This window comes from Protomyctophum bolini (genome assembly GCF_963924005.1).
Source record: "Protomyctophum bolini genome assembly, chromosome: 12".
Taxonomy (NCBI): domain Eukaryota; kingdom Metazoa; phylum Chordata; class Actinopteri; order Myctophiformes; family Myctophidae; genus Protomyctophum; species Protomyctophum bolini.
In genome coordinates this window covers 14,825,026-14,839,275 of record NC_137873.1, presented here as the reverse complement: position 1 = coordinate 14,839,275, position 14,250 = coordinate 14,825,026, and the positions used below count along the sequence as shown (strand labels likewise).

The 14,250-nt window shown below is 37.9% G+C and overlaps 1 protein-coding gene across 1 annotated transcript; it reads left to right on the top strand.

Annotated features, from left to right (window-relative positions):
- The first annotated feature begins 7,494 nt into the window (after nucleotides 1-7,494).
- Nucleotides 7,495-13,774, top strand: LOC308325801 (M1-specific T cell receptor alpha chain-like). Its single transcript, XM_080778496.1, has 5 exons — nucleotides 7,495-7,553; nucleotides 11,197-11,388; nucleotides 12,002-12,037; nucleotides 12,862-12,969; nucleotides 13,091-13,774. The coding sequence occupies exons 1-4, from the start codon at nucleotides 7,514-7,516 to the stop codon at nucleotides 12,966-12,968; spliced, it is 375 nt and encodes a 124-aa protein (XP_080634622.1). The 5' UTR covers nucleotides 7,495-7,513; the 3' UTR covers nucleotide 12,969; nucleotides 13,091-13,774.
- The last annotated feature ends 476 nt before the right edge of the window (nucleotides 13,775-14,250 follow it).

Sequence of the window (14,250 nt, the reverse complement as noted above, 5' to 3'; positions counted from 1 at the left end):
GGTTGGATACAAATCAGGGTTACGTTTTGAGTATGTGGATCATGGAACACTTTTAATCATCAATCAGTGCATGTCATGAGGATGATGTACACAGTTGCAGGGCCGGGAAGTTACCCGTAAATCTGAAAGTGTGCAAAACCTGTAAGGGTTCCATTTGTGCACTGTTAAAAATGCTCTGAGGATTTTACAGTGAAGATTCTGGTTCCATTTAGACTTACAGTGATTCTCAAACTGTTTCAGTTTGTGGATGACATTAAAACGGGAGTAGGCTACTGGTGTGGTTTGGGCTTAACACTCATCTCTTCAGTCCCTCTCATGTCCTAGCACTCACCTCTTCACACATACTCCACCTCACCCCTTAGTTTTAATATCTTACTGTACCACCATGTTTATATTTCTGACTAATAAATGATTTCATCAATCTCTTCTTGTATCACTTTTATTCAAAATATGTTAGTTGCTGCACATCCAAAATAAATATAAAGAGTGTCCCATTCCCAATACTTAAAATACTTTCACGTCAATTTGAAAACTGTCTTTTGCTCTTAAGACATTTTGTTTGTGTTTTAACAACACATTGAGTGTTGCATTGACATGCTCTCATTATTATTCTATCATCGTAATCTTAACTCAATGTCAATACATTGTGTCAAATGCTTTCAAACTTCTTCACACACATAAAGTAAATGTTCTTAGTGTTTAACAGAGTGAGGTTTGTGATTTAGCTTACCGGTAATCAACAAGCTCCTCCTTCAAATGGATCCAGTCTGTGAGCTACACTCAAGTAGAACAGTGACACTATGTAGTTCACACTTCACAGTCACCTACAGTACCAGTACAACTAGGATCTACAGTACCAGTACAACACCTACAGTACCAGTACAACTAGGATGTTTCTGCTCATTTCACTAATGATGACTGCTATGTGCTTTGGTATGAAACTACTGGTCTATTCTACTGAATATCAATAGATCTCAACAGACAGAACAATATAAAAGACAAAACTACAACAAAAAAAGTATATTGATTCATTTGTTGTCATTCTACAGAATGCGGTGCACAGAAACCTGGAGGAGATGTGACAGCTGCTGAAGGAGAGGCTGTGACACTCGGCTGTGAATATAGCTACTCTAGTCTTGCATATCTATTTTGGTACAAGCAGGAGGCAAAAGGCAGCCCTGAATTCGTATTAATTCGCTTTTCTTTAAGTTTTTATAATGAATCAGGAAAAATAGCAGACCAGTTCAAGGAAAGATTCAACTCCAATCTGGATTCCACCAAAAGATCGGTTCCTCTGAGGATTCAGAAATTGCAGCTGTCTGACTCTGCTGTGTACTACTGTGCTCTGAGGCCCACACAGTGACAGGAACCATACACACACACTGTACAAAAACATAAGCTGACATACCAGTGCACTGCTGGAAGGGTTTTCTTAAAACCATCACTGAATTAAACTTCACCAAATCACCAAAGATGCTAATTATAGTACAATGATGCACTTTATGATCATCATGTCATTATAAACTGAATGTAGAGATGAAGAGAACTGGTTTCAGTCGCTCAGGAGCCGCTTGAGAAAACTAAAATCAATTGTATTTTGAGGTCAGCCATTCTTTTAGGTTATAGATTGTTAGAATGGGTAGCATCAATATCTTTTGGTAATGCATTCCACTGTGTGGTGGCGGGCTGGTGGCAGCATAATAGAATGTTTGAGCCAGATGAGCTCCCTCTGGTTTTATGCCCACGGGCATCACTCAATCTAGAGAAGTAGTTTCACAGGCAGTGGGCACACCATGCAGTACCCCGGGTGACGGGTCACACCTTAGCCAATCCACACGAGAAAGAGTCATGGCGGTGAGGTCTTTTAGTAGCCTTATTAGTGCACTCTTTTTGATAAAAGAGGAAACCCTGCACAAAAATGTTTTTTTATTTTTATCCATCGGAAAGTTTGTTATCCAAACCAATGGGTATAACCTCTTCTCTACTTGGCATTGCATTGTCACAAACTCCGATCGTAAAGTCTGTAGACTTCCTAAGGTTGTTTTTGGACCCCAAAAATGAATAAAAAATGTCACCAGGTGTATGATTGTTTGTCATCAGAGAGCAAACATGATGGTTAATTCAAGATAATATAGTATGAGCTATTCTCATCCCCTATTCTCATCCTGATGTCATTAATGTTCCTTTTTATTCATAAAGTCTCTGTAATTACTGTCCAGCTGAACATGAACATTTTAACCTCCATAATAATATCATAATGATATAGATTAATACTTTTTGATAGTTCTTTCAATTTATTTGTTTTGTTGTTCAATATGTTCATAGTGCATGCAATTTTGACAGCAACATAAGAGGAGGAGTTCAACACAATATGAAAGGAGGATGTTATCATCAACCAGTGTCACCATCTGCATAGTCAAACTGAGAGCCTATAATCATATTGGGCTAACAGCACCATGTTCCTCGTGCTGATGTTGTTCCTTTCTGCTCTAACGGGTGAGTCTGTAAAATCAAAGAACATCACGTAGAGAACACTTTTTTATTTTATTTTTATTTTTACAAATAATGTGTCTTTTTTAAATCTTTTCCAGGTGTCAATTCAAACAGGACACTGGACATCCAGCCCACAACAACCTCAGTTCAAAGTGTGGATGGATCCCGAGTTATCCTTTCTTGTACATATTCCAGGTTTCCGTACACCCTCCAGTGGTACCGTCAGTGCCCCGGGTCAACACCTCGATTCCTCCTACTTTCTGCCCCCAACACTGAGCATTTAGTCATGAGAGCACAGCCTGAAGATCTTAGATTGAACATTAGCTTCAATAAAGAGAAAACACGTGTGGATCTGGAGATCTCCTCTGCTGCACTGGCAGACTCTGGTCTGTACTACTGTGCCCTGCAGCCCACAGTGACAGGAAACACACACACCCTGTACAAAAACCTTTCTAAGCTGACATACCAGGGCACTGCTAGTGCTGGAAGCCATTTCTTAAAACATCAAGGGCAAAAATAGAAATAGTATGTTAAAGCACTATGCTTGATCCTTGTCAAAATACTGGGATGAAGAGAACAACTCTCAGACTGAATTTGATCATCACTTATAGTTTCTCTGTTGATTTAAACCTTGTTGTAGAGATGGAACATTGGCTGTGGATGATTCTCGTGGCTTTTATTTATGGAAACAAACTTGAGGATCTGGAGATCTTGCACTTAGTGCACTGACAGACTCTGCTCTGTACTACTGTGCTGTGAGGTCCACAGACCACAGTGACAGGACACACTATCTTGCACGTGCACACACGCAAGCACACACACACACACACGCACGCACGCACGCACGCACGCACGCACGCACACACACACACACACACACACACACACACACACACACACGCACGCACGCACGCACGCACGCACGCACGCACGCACGCACGCACGCACGCACGCACGCACACACACACACACACACACACACACACACACACACACACACACACACACACACACACACACACACACACACACACACACACACACACACACACCACAGAAAGCACCAGTGGTGTTTGAAGAGGAGGAACCAACAGCAGAAACATACTGTAAGAGGTTGAATAGAGTGCAGTGTAAAGCAGTGTACATGAAGAAGAGGAAGCTTGAACGTCTTTAGTTGACACTTTGTCCTTGTTTCATCCAACATGCTTTCATTCTATTTACTGTTTCTCATGTTTATCTCTATGCCGGGTAAGTAGTAACATTAATATTTATAGATACGAATCAAACATGATTCAACTGATTTCATTATAGTTGTTTAAGCTAACTGACTATCATTATCATGAATAAGTCAATTCCATTTACAGATGTTCATTGTCAAGATCTAATCCGAGTCAAGACTGAAGAGTTCAGTTTAGAAGACAGCACCGTCACAATGTCCTACAATATCTCCAGGTCTGGTACTGTTTATGGTGCAGATTACTTCTACTGGTTTCGCCAATATAATGGAAAATCACCAGAATTCCTTGTGGTCATAGCAGGATCAGAGACCAACACAACATCACAGATTCAACCGAGGTTCTCTACTAAACTGTCTGAAGCTAAAACACATGTGGATCTGGAGATCTCCTCTGCTGAACTGGCAGACTCTGCTCTGTACTACTGTGCTGTCAGGCCCACAGTGACAGGAAACACTCACACACTGTACAAAAACCTACGCACTCTACATTACTCACACAATGTAGTCTGTCATGAATTGATTTACTGTATAATGTCCATGACAATGTTTCTCTTCTACTTCAATAAATATCAAGGAGGTGAGGTGATCACTCATCACTATCAAAACATTCTAATGGTGTTGTGGCTCTTTTGTATTAACATTCTATATAAAATAGCTGTTATGAAGGACTTTACTTTCATTTGTTTGTTTATTTGGGGACAGTGCATATGAATGAACAGATGAAGACCACACATACAATGCTGTGTAAATACACCGGATTTAGCAAGAATGCTAGTTTCCATCCGTAGTCCCCATACAGAAAACTAGTACTGTAAGGCTGAGGGAACTTGGATACGCTCCCTAAACACAAACATTGAATTCCATTGCAATGAATGGCCAGCCCTCCAGTTTTGAGTGTTTTTGCAAACACGAACATTGAATTCCATTGACAATGAATGCCCAGTTTTGAGTGTTTGTGTAAACACAAATATTGAAGACAAATGTGAGGATGCAAATTGTGATTGGCCGGAATGAGATGATGTATGATAATAAGAGCACCCCTCACTTCACACAGTTGTGGTTTTTAGCCAAGACACAGACGTAAGGGTGCAGCACTGATGAGGAAAAAAAGATAGCTAAACAGGATAGCTTTGCTGGCCGGCTCCATATGCAGATCTAGGTGATGATCCAGTCTTCTCCATGTATGGCTATCCAGGGTTTGATGAGGTCAGTGTCGTGACAGACTGACGGCCATATATGGAGCATGTCACAAGGCGTGACGGACAGACAGACGGACGGACTGACTGACAGGTTTTGCAGGTTTTCATAGTGTAAGTGTCCATGACACTTGGTATTTTAACTTCAACTATACTAATCTAGTTTGAAGTGAATTTGTTTACATTTGGTTTACTTTACTTTGAAACTTCCTGTCACTGGCTCACTGCACAGACAGTACTTAGATGTGGCCTGCTAACTACACACACACACAAACACACACAGCATGTTTGAAGCAGCAGAGCCACATGGTATATTTGTTTGTTTGCAACTGTTTACCCAGTTGATTTGATATTGTTGAAACGTTTTGTAGCTTCAGTATAAAATGTGAAGGCGTTTATATTGTTCACAGTGCCTGTTTTGCTGTGCCTACTGCCAAGTACCGGTTATCCCAGGATTGTTTGGTAGAAGTTGAAGGTGGCTTTCTATCCAGCCCTTAAATCCCTCGATTAGCGCCTTAGCGGAGTGAGGTAAATGTTTGTTTGTTTTGGAGTTTAATTTGATTTACTTTGGGATCGAATTAATTGTAACTTGTTTTGGTATTTCATATGGTGTATTTTTGCTTTGGTATTTTATTGGTCTTATAATTGAGTTGTTATATCACTGCAGTATGATTGACCATAAATTAACAATTTTATTGTTGTACAAACTTAAGTGATGAATTTACTGCACAGCTTTTATTAGTGAAACTATAAAATTATTCGATTATATTAACGGTTTTGTTTTATAGGGCGCGTTCGGAATTAAAGACCGCACCGGAGCGCACTGGCCTATTAGTTTGCATTGCACAGTGGGCCCATTTAATCTGTAACCTACAGTCTCAATTACTAAAGTCTGAAATCAGACCAAGTGATGCAAACAACAAACACTTCTGTGTTTCATACATAGGTGGCAGTATTGTGCAGGTGAAACTGAATGTACAGTAGGTTAGCAGGTGTACGTCATTCATCACTGATCACTATGGAACATAAAGGAGCCAACATTAGATACCTGCAAACATTTCATTTCAAGGTAGGAACATCATAATCAATAATCTTTTGAACATATAGCCATGTTGAATGTTAATGTTATCTTATTTATTATTGTCGCTCCTATTATATAGGAAGTGAAAGAGCTTTATGCCTAATGACATGGAAACGGTGTTTGTCAACCTGTTTCTGACTTGAGTCTTTGTTTTGTTGAACTGTGATGAAGCAGATGACTGGAACACTGAACTGATCTGTTGTTTATGTCTTCATAAGGTCTAGGACGTAGTTCTACTTTTAAATTCCAATGACCCCTATAACTCTTATCAGTATTCAAATGGACCCATAATAAGGGTCCGTTTGGTTACATTTGAATACTCTCAGAGACCTGTGTAAGGGTCCATTTGGAAGCCCTAGACTAGAGGAACCTGGCTAGGGTCCCTGGACTCCTGGACTCCTAATTTCACTTGTTAGAAACAAGTTAAATTACGAAATTAGGCCCTTACAATTAATACAAAGCATTGAAAAGCAATATTGAACAGCAGTGGACAGTCATGAAATCTGTTCGAACAAACATGATTGACAGAACATTGTTTAGCTGTTTTCAATTACATCATTTATTCCAGTATGTTCATTAATTGTGTAGTTATGGGCTATTAATATACTGTTAGGTTATGTCATGAATGAGTTATTGGAGTCTGTTGATGTAGTTATGAGTTTTTGAAGTAGGGTTTATGTCATGTGGATTAACATTGTGTGAACTCTGATGACAAGCTGGTGTTTGGTGCAGGAACCAGGTTACACGTCTACCCTAGTAAGTTATAATTATACACTACTACACAATGTGAGTTTACAGATTACTGCATGTTTACATTGTAACACAATACACTCCTCAATGTTAATTTGTCATTTTGTAACAGAGTTTACAGTAGGCCTACAAATGGACCCTTACAAATGAACACGGAGGATGTCAAACAAATCAATTACAATAGAATTATGAAAAATTCAACAAATTGTAAACAAAAAAACAGAACACGAACAAACAGCTGATTAAAGCATTGTAAAATGTAAAATTTAAATATTAAATGAAATGAAAGAGTTGCATTGTGTTGTGTGAATCTTGGAACCCAGAAGATCATATTTGGAGAGGGAACAAAGCTACTTGTGGATCAAGTAAGATTTTTGTTAGAAATTGAGGTTTAGATTCTAAATATTTTTCAGAATTTATATTTATTTATATTTTGAACAGACAGTGTATATGTCGAGTTAAATTATGAAATCAGGTCATTAAAATGATTACAATAGCACAATTGTACAGCAGTGACACATTGCTAATACTAGAATAGAAACAAAACATTGGGAAAACATTATTTTTAAACATCTACTCATGTAATTTATTACCTGCTATTATTTTGGGTTCTATTTATTTTTTAATAATTTGTACCTGTATGGGTGGTTGAAATGAAAGACACTTTTCACTTTTGCGACACTCAAATTGGAAACATTCCATAGTTTTTGTAGTGTGTGTTCGCACAGTGTGACTGGCGGTATTGGATCCACAAAGATGTTCTTTGGCAGAGGTACACGCTTACATGTAGAAGCCAGTAAGTACATGATATCATGTCCGATTCTGTCACATGTGTTGAATGTAGACAAACAAACCCATTTGTCTTCAAATAGTCTGTTAGATTGTCTGTATATCGACTATATTCACAAAAACATTTAAACTAATATACAAGGAACTGTTTTGGACATAGGCTACAAGGGTTCTACATCACAGCACAATATGTTTTTGCAGAAGGAACAAAACTAAACATTTTAGACAGTAAGTATCCATTGACTTGTCATCACAATATCAAAAGATATTTCGTTGCATAATATATAATGTTGTTGCTAAATGTATTTGTAATTTCTCATTCATAAACAAAAGCAAAGTAGTGCAAAGACCATACAGGTCTCACCCATTTACATCATTTACAGCAAGATGACAAAGCACAACCATACTACTGTAAGAAAACCTCCAGCATTATAAATAATAACAAAACAATTCAAATCTATGAATGCCATTCATTAAAAAAACATGACTGTCAACTGTAATACAATTACAGAAACATACAGACTGCAATCAGCTGTCGTGTTAAAACCATGTTGTGATCAGTTTTTGTGAGGACAGTTCCCACTGTGTGACTTCTAACAAGAAGATTATATTTGGTCGAGGAATTAAACTGATCATTGAGACCAGTAAGTTCATTTGTTTTATTTTAATTTTTTCTCTTATGAACATGTTTAACCACTTGAACCTTAGCTTTCCTATTATGAGGGAGAATATTTGGCAAAAGATAGCCGCTCTACAAGCTCACAATACGTCAAATTGTGAGCTTATATCAGATATTTTAGTTGGGAAAAGGAGCATATTCTGCTTTTTGTGACACATTGTGAGCTTGTAGATTGGCTATTTTCTGCGAAGAGATAGAGGGAATTCCCTCTATATATTTGGTGCACAAGGAGTGCACCAAATATAGAGCCCTAGGGATGCTGGTCAACCGGTTCATTCAAATTGCATTATGACACTGAACCAAAATGCAACTTTAATAATTGTTATTTGTTATTTTATTCCGGAACAAACTGATTATTAATACCCGTAAGTAGAAACATTCAACTTATTGAAGACATTTATTGTAATATTGACCCAAAAAACTGATAGAATAAAAAATATAATACTGTGTTGAGGTTTTTTATGTTTCAATGAAGGACAAAAACACATGGTGATGCATACCGAATAATCAAGATCATGTAGCTTTATCTGGGTACACAACTACATACAGGAAATTCACATTCATATTGACAGAATTATGCATCCTACAGGTTCATGCACACACAGATGCCAACCAATATCCAAAAAAACAAGCTAAATTACAAAATACAACCTTAATGATGATAAAACATAAGCTTACAAAAATAACTAATAACATCGTCACAAAGTTCAGTTAGTTGACTTTTTTTGATCATCTTTTTAATTCAGTTTATACATTATTTACATGTTTTTGGATGTGGTTGTTGGGATTAAGAGTTAAGAACTTACAATCAATATACTGTACTTAGTTGACCGTGGTCCCCCAGGAGCCTGTACTTGGTCCATTGCAACAATGTATTCCCCAAAATATCCAATCTACAAGTTTGTAGGAGATTAATCAGTCAGGAGGTTAATGTAAACAAGGTTCTGGATGTGTGACTCACTCTGGAAACAAAATCATCTTTGGGACCGGCATAATGCTCACAGTTACATCAAGTAAGATTTATTTCAGGAATAATACATTTCCAGTACTATTCTGTTAATTTTGTCCATCAATTGTCTTTATAGTAGCCTATTATAAACACATACTGTACATTATAGAACATAATGTGAATTACTGACAGTAATGGCTACAAATTGCCATGCTGATACGATTGTTACAATTGCTATGACTCTCACTGATTGACTGACTGACTGACTGACTGACTGATCGATCTGGATTAAAGGTTGTGGTGATGTTTTTCTCTGCAGTATGAATTGAAATGGTTGGAACTCAATGTGGTGTATTAGTATCCATTGAACAGATACTGATCTCAGCTTTCAGAGTGTGATTAGTAATTTAGTATAGTCGTGTAGTAGATCAGGTAGATTCCATTCAGTCCAGTGTAAATTGCACTGAAGAGGGATGTGCTTATATGTGGTTGGTCTGCTTATAATGAAGAGTTCTGAGGTGTTGGACAAGAGTGGGGTCCTTGAGGGGGTACCAGGGGGTCCCCTGCTAAATGGATGGTATAACTCTGAGTGTACAAATGGAACCAATTTAACCCATATGGGTCCATTTGGTTTCTTTGGTATACTCTCGGAGTTACAGGGGTCCATAATGCATACACCGGGGGGTTGAGAACCCCTAGTGTAGATTATGGCTATTGTGGTGAATATTATTGGATTGTTGCTGTGTGAATTATCGTATATATTATGGTTGGGTAAATTATCGTTGCATAGATTATTGTTATATATAGATTTGTGTTGTGTAGATTATGGTGTAGCAGGCTATAGATTACCATTGTGTAGATTACAGTACAGGCCTAGTCAGAGGTTTGTGTGATCTTGGTTCGTACTTTGTGACTAACACGGCATCCAACAAAATCATCTGTCCATTTGACTGTTACTTTTAATTCAAATTCAAAAATAGCAAAATTAGCAAATCAACAAGCTCAAAACGTGACGCTTCGTGCCGCGTTTTGAGATTAGTTGTAGTTGTAGCTCAAGTAAGTAGTTGTCAAGCTATAGTAAATAAGGCATTCATTTACCAAAATATGGAGAGGTTTCTGCCTGACGGCAACGATATTCAAAGAAACCAAATTAAATAATTTATGTTTAAATGTTAGCAATATAATGTCTTCATGCAGCATTTATTCAAAAGAAGCTTTGGAGCAATGTGGATGTTTTTGTGAAGGTAGTTAGTGCTGTGTGAATGACGGATACAAACTCATCTTTGCAACAGGAATAACACTCAATATTCAACCCAGTGAGTTGATTTGTCTATTAAGACAATAGTGTGGTTGTTGTATATTTTATCCCAGCAATAGTGTGGTTCTTGTATATTTTATCCCAGCTTTATTCTTTTTCTAATCTTGATAAAATTGGGAAAATGTTTGAATAATTTTCTCTTCTCCATGCGGGGGACCCTGGCACAAAATATTTCAGATGGGGCGGTCCGAAAATGAAAATGTTTGAAAACCACTGATTTAGGTTATCGTAAATTATATTATAACAAGTAAAATAGTAGTAATGTTATAGTTTTTGTTGGTGTAGTACTACAATACTATAACATATTAAATATTAATATTTGTTGTAGTTTTTGATCTTGGCATATGCATTGTGTGAAGTATTCAACATGGAATTTGATCTTTGGTAGAGGAATCAAACTTTTCATAAAATCCAGTAAGAATCATTTTATTTTATGTTCATGAATCTGTGCTATATACGAGTAAAGAAAATAATATTCCTGAAATGCTACTTATGCTACTTAACTACTTATACCCTATATAATTAACTTGTCATAGCAACAATAGCCGATCTGTAAGCTCACAATGCATCTCTACATGCTGTGCTGTGAGCATAATACATAGATCAACCAAATCGTTTTTCCAAATTTGAAAAACTGTTTCAGTTAATGTTAATGTTAAAGAATCTTATGATGATTTATGAGTATTTATCTTGTGTTATTTCAGAGGATGTGGAAGATCCGGCATTCTACGAGCTGAAAAGCAACGACGATGAGACTGCAGCATGCCTGGCCACTGGCTTCACCCAGCACAACGCCACCGACGAAATTGACGGGTTCAAGCAGACAGTTGAGGCCGTCAGAGAATCTGGTGATCCTGAATACAGCCGAGTGATTCTGGGAAGATGCCCAGTGACAGGTGATAATCTATTATGCAAATGAAGATAACTATACACTTATTTTATTCCAGTAGAAACCTTTTCAAGTCAAGGGCCCCCAAATGTATTATGTATTTGGCACGTATAGACCCCATCTGAAAATGTTTTGTGCCAGGGACTCCCAGAAAAGAAAAGAAATCCAATATATATTCTTTCTTTTTTGAAAATGTTCAAATATTTTCAAAAATAGCAGATGCACAAACTCTGGACATACCCCACTTTGAGAACCAATGTTTTGGATGCCTTAATATTTGAGTATTTGGAGTATCTATAGGCCTATCTTGGAATCAAATACTAGGGTTGAGTACTTACCCCTAAATTTGCCATTTTTTACAAATTTAAAAAACCTTTTAAAATAGTTCAAATAGCCGATCTACAAACTCACAACGTGTTGATGTAGATCGGGTAGTTGAACTATTTTCAAATGTTTTTAGGGATAAGGGATAAGGGATAAGAGTTGTGCAAGATAGGGCCCTATATTGTCCACCACTGATTATTTAATTAGATTACATTCAGTCCATATGTCCATATTGTCAACAGAACACATTTCCAAGCAACAATTCCTAATGATTTATTTCTCACGTTCTCATTTAGTACCTGTGCGGAAGAAATGTGGTGACGACGAAGGAGGTATGTAATGTAATGTATGTAATGTATCTCCCTCTAGCTCTTTAATAAACAGAAAATACATTTACAGGACAGGCAACAATGTCTGTGCAATGTCGATTGGACAGAAATTCTCTGTTCCAATTCCAATTTTGTCTACTAATTCATCACTTCCAATTTCACTTACTGTATTTATCCTGGATAAATTATCTTTCCTGATTGGGTGAAATGTGTAACCTACCTGAAATGTGTACACATAATCTACACAGACATACCTGTATATGTATTTCACTAGTTGGAGAAAACACACCATTGGGGAGGTTTAAGAATTTATGACAGTAAGGAAATGGAGGGATGAATGAAGGATGGTGTGTAGGTTCCAGTGGGGGTCGCCAACCCTGGAGTCTTTGGGGAGGAGGTCGTATGGCGCTCGTCGTATGGCGTTCGTCGTAAGGCGTTCGTCTTACGGTGCGCATGGACTATAACCTGCAGGAACCTGAGGAGGAGAGAGAGTTTTGTTTTAATCGTTTGTTCCACTTTGGCAAAGTGAATGCAGTATTCCTAATGCAGATAAGCTCCTTTGAGGGGAGTTGGAGCTACTACGGAGATGAAGGGGGTGGGGGTGGGATGTGAGAAGCCTGTAGGAAGGCGGCTAGTGTGCGACGCAGGGAGGCAGCGAAACATGAAGGATTTTGGGTGGTACTGGGCAGGTATAAATGGGGACAGGTAGATTGGCGTGGAGGGTGGAGAGTGGCCTGAAGGGCAGGGTCAATGTGTGTTTCTCCGCCTCCTGAACATCTGTTGTTCCAATTCCATTTAATATCATACGCATAATTTGCTGTTTTCAGACGCGAAGATAAGATTCCTGTCTGTGACTGTGCTGTGGCTGAGACTGCTCTTCATCAAGACCATCATCTTCAATGGACTCATGACTCTGAGAGTGTGGATGAGCTAGAGTGAGTGCATGCACGCACGCACACACGCACGCACGCACACACGCACGCACGCACGCACACTGACGGACATACAGACAGACAGACCAGTGTATTAACAGTATGAATGTGTTGTATTTTTCAGGTGAACAGCAGCACCACAAATTCATCTTCGGCTCTTCATAGTGCAAGCATGAAACCAGATCTATCTGGTTGGCGAGATGATCCAATCCTTCCAAGTAACCCACAATATAAAACAAAACACAATGGCTTATTCCCACATCAATGAATATCATATTAGAGTCTAATATTATATTCATCATTCGGTGTGGGAATAAGCCATCAGGTTTTTTTGGTTAACCAACTTTTCAGGTCGAGACCAAAAACTAGTGAAAATAGCCGATCTACAAGCGCAAGTTGCAAGCTTGTAGATCGGCCATTTTCACTACATTTATTTGATTTGTTTATTTTAAAATCTATACAAGTATTAATATAATTTTTTATTTTATTATTTAAAATCAAATAATGGGTTGATCCGTGACCCATACAAATTGGTCCGTGAAACAATGTATTAGAACAATATTTTACTAAACTTAATTGTAGGCCAGCATTTTACCAGCATTTTTTTTATCCTACACCCAACTGCTCACTTTTGTTTAGCAGAGATATATAATAAGGTATTTTTGTCCACATCACAAAAATATTTATGGGACTGAGGTGAATATGTTAATAATGGAATAATGATTGATGTGTATATCATGTATGATCATGTATAATCATGGATGTATTTACAGTAGATCTTTACAGACAGCAGATGATGAGTTCTTGTTGTTCCTCCGATGTTTCCAATGGTCTTACATGCAGTGTGTTTTCAGTGTTATTCCTATGGTAACAAATGTGATTCTGTGAATTTAAGAGTTAATTTAACTCTGACCATCTACAAATGGAACCAAGGTTCCATTTGTACACTCAGAGTTACCTGTACGGCTACATTTTGGTTCCATTTGTACACTCTCAGAGTTACAGACCTGTAAGGGTCCATTTGGTTCCCGTTGCACACTCTCAGAGTTACAGACTTGTAAGGGTCCATTTGGTTCCCGTTGTACACTCTCAGAGTTACAGACCGGTAAGATTCCATTGGGACCCCTGGTGGTCCCCAAACCCAACCTAAGAACACCAAACATCACTGAACAACAGGTCCGGAGTTTCCATAGTAACCACGAGCTGTCTGTAAACATAATTTGTCACCTGAATGTTTTTTCAGTAGGCCAGTAACTTCTTATATTTTTTTGTACAAATTTCAAG

Coding starts and splice junctions, on each gene's coding strand:
- LOC308325801 (XM_080778496.1), top strand. CDS start 7,514: ATGTTCTTTGGCAGAGGTACACGCTTACATGTAGAAGCCA. Junction 7,554..11,196: donor ACGCTTACATGTAGAAGCCA/GTAAGTACATGA, acceptor GTGTTATTTCAG/AGGATGTGGAAGATCCGGCA. Junction 11,389..12,001: donor GGGAAGATGCCCAGTGACAG/GTGATAATCTAT, acceptor GTTCTCATTTAG/TACCTGTGCGGAAGAAATGT.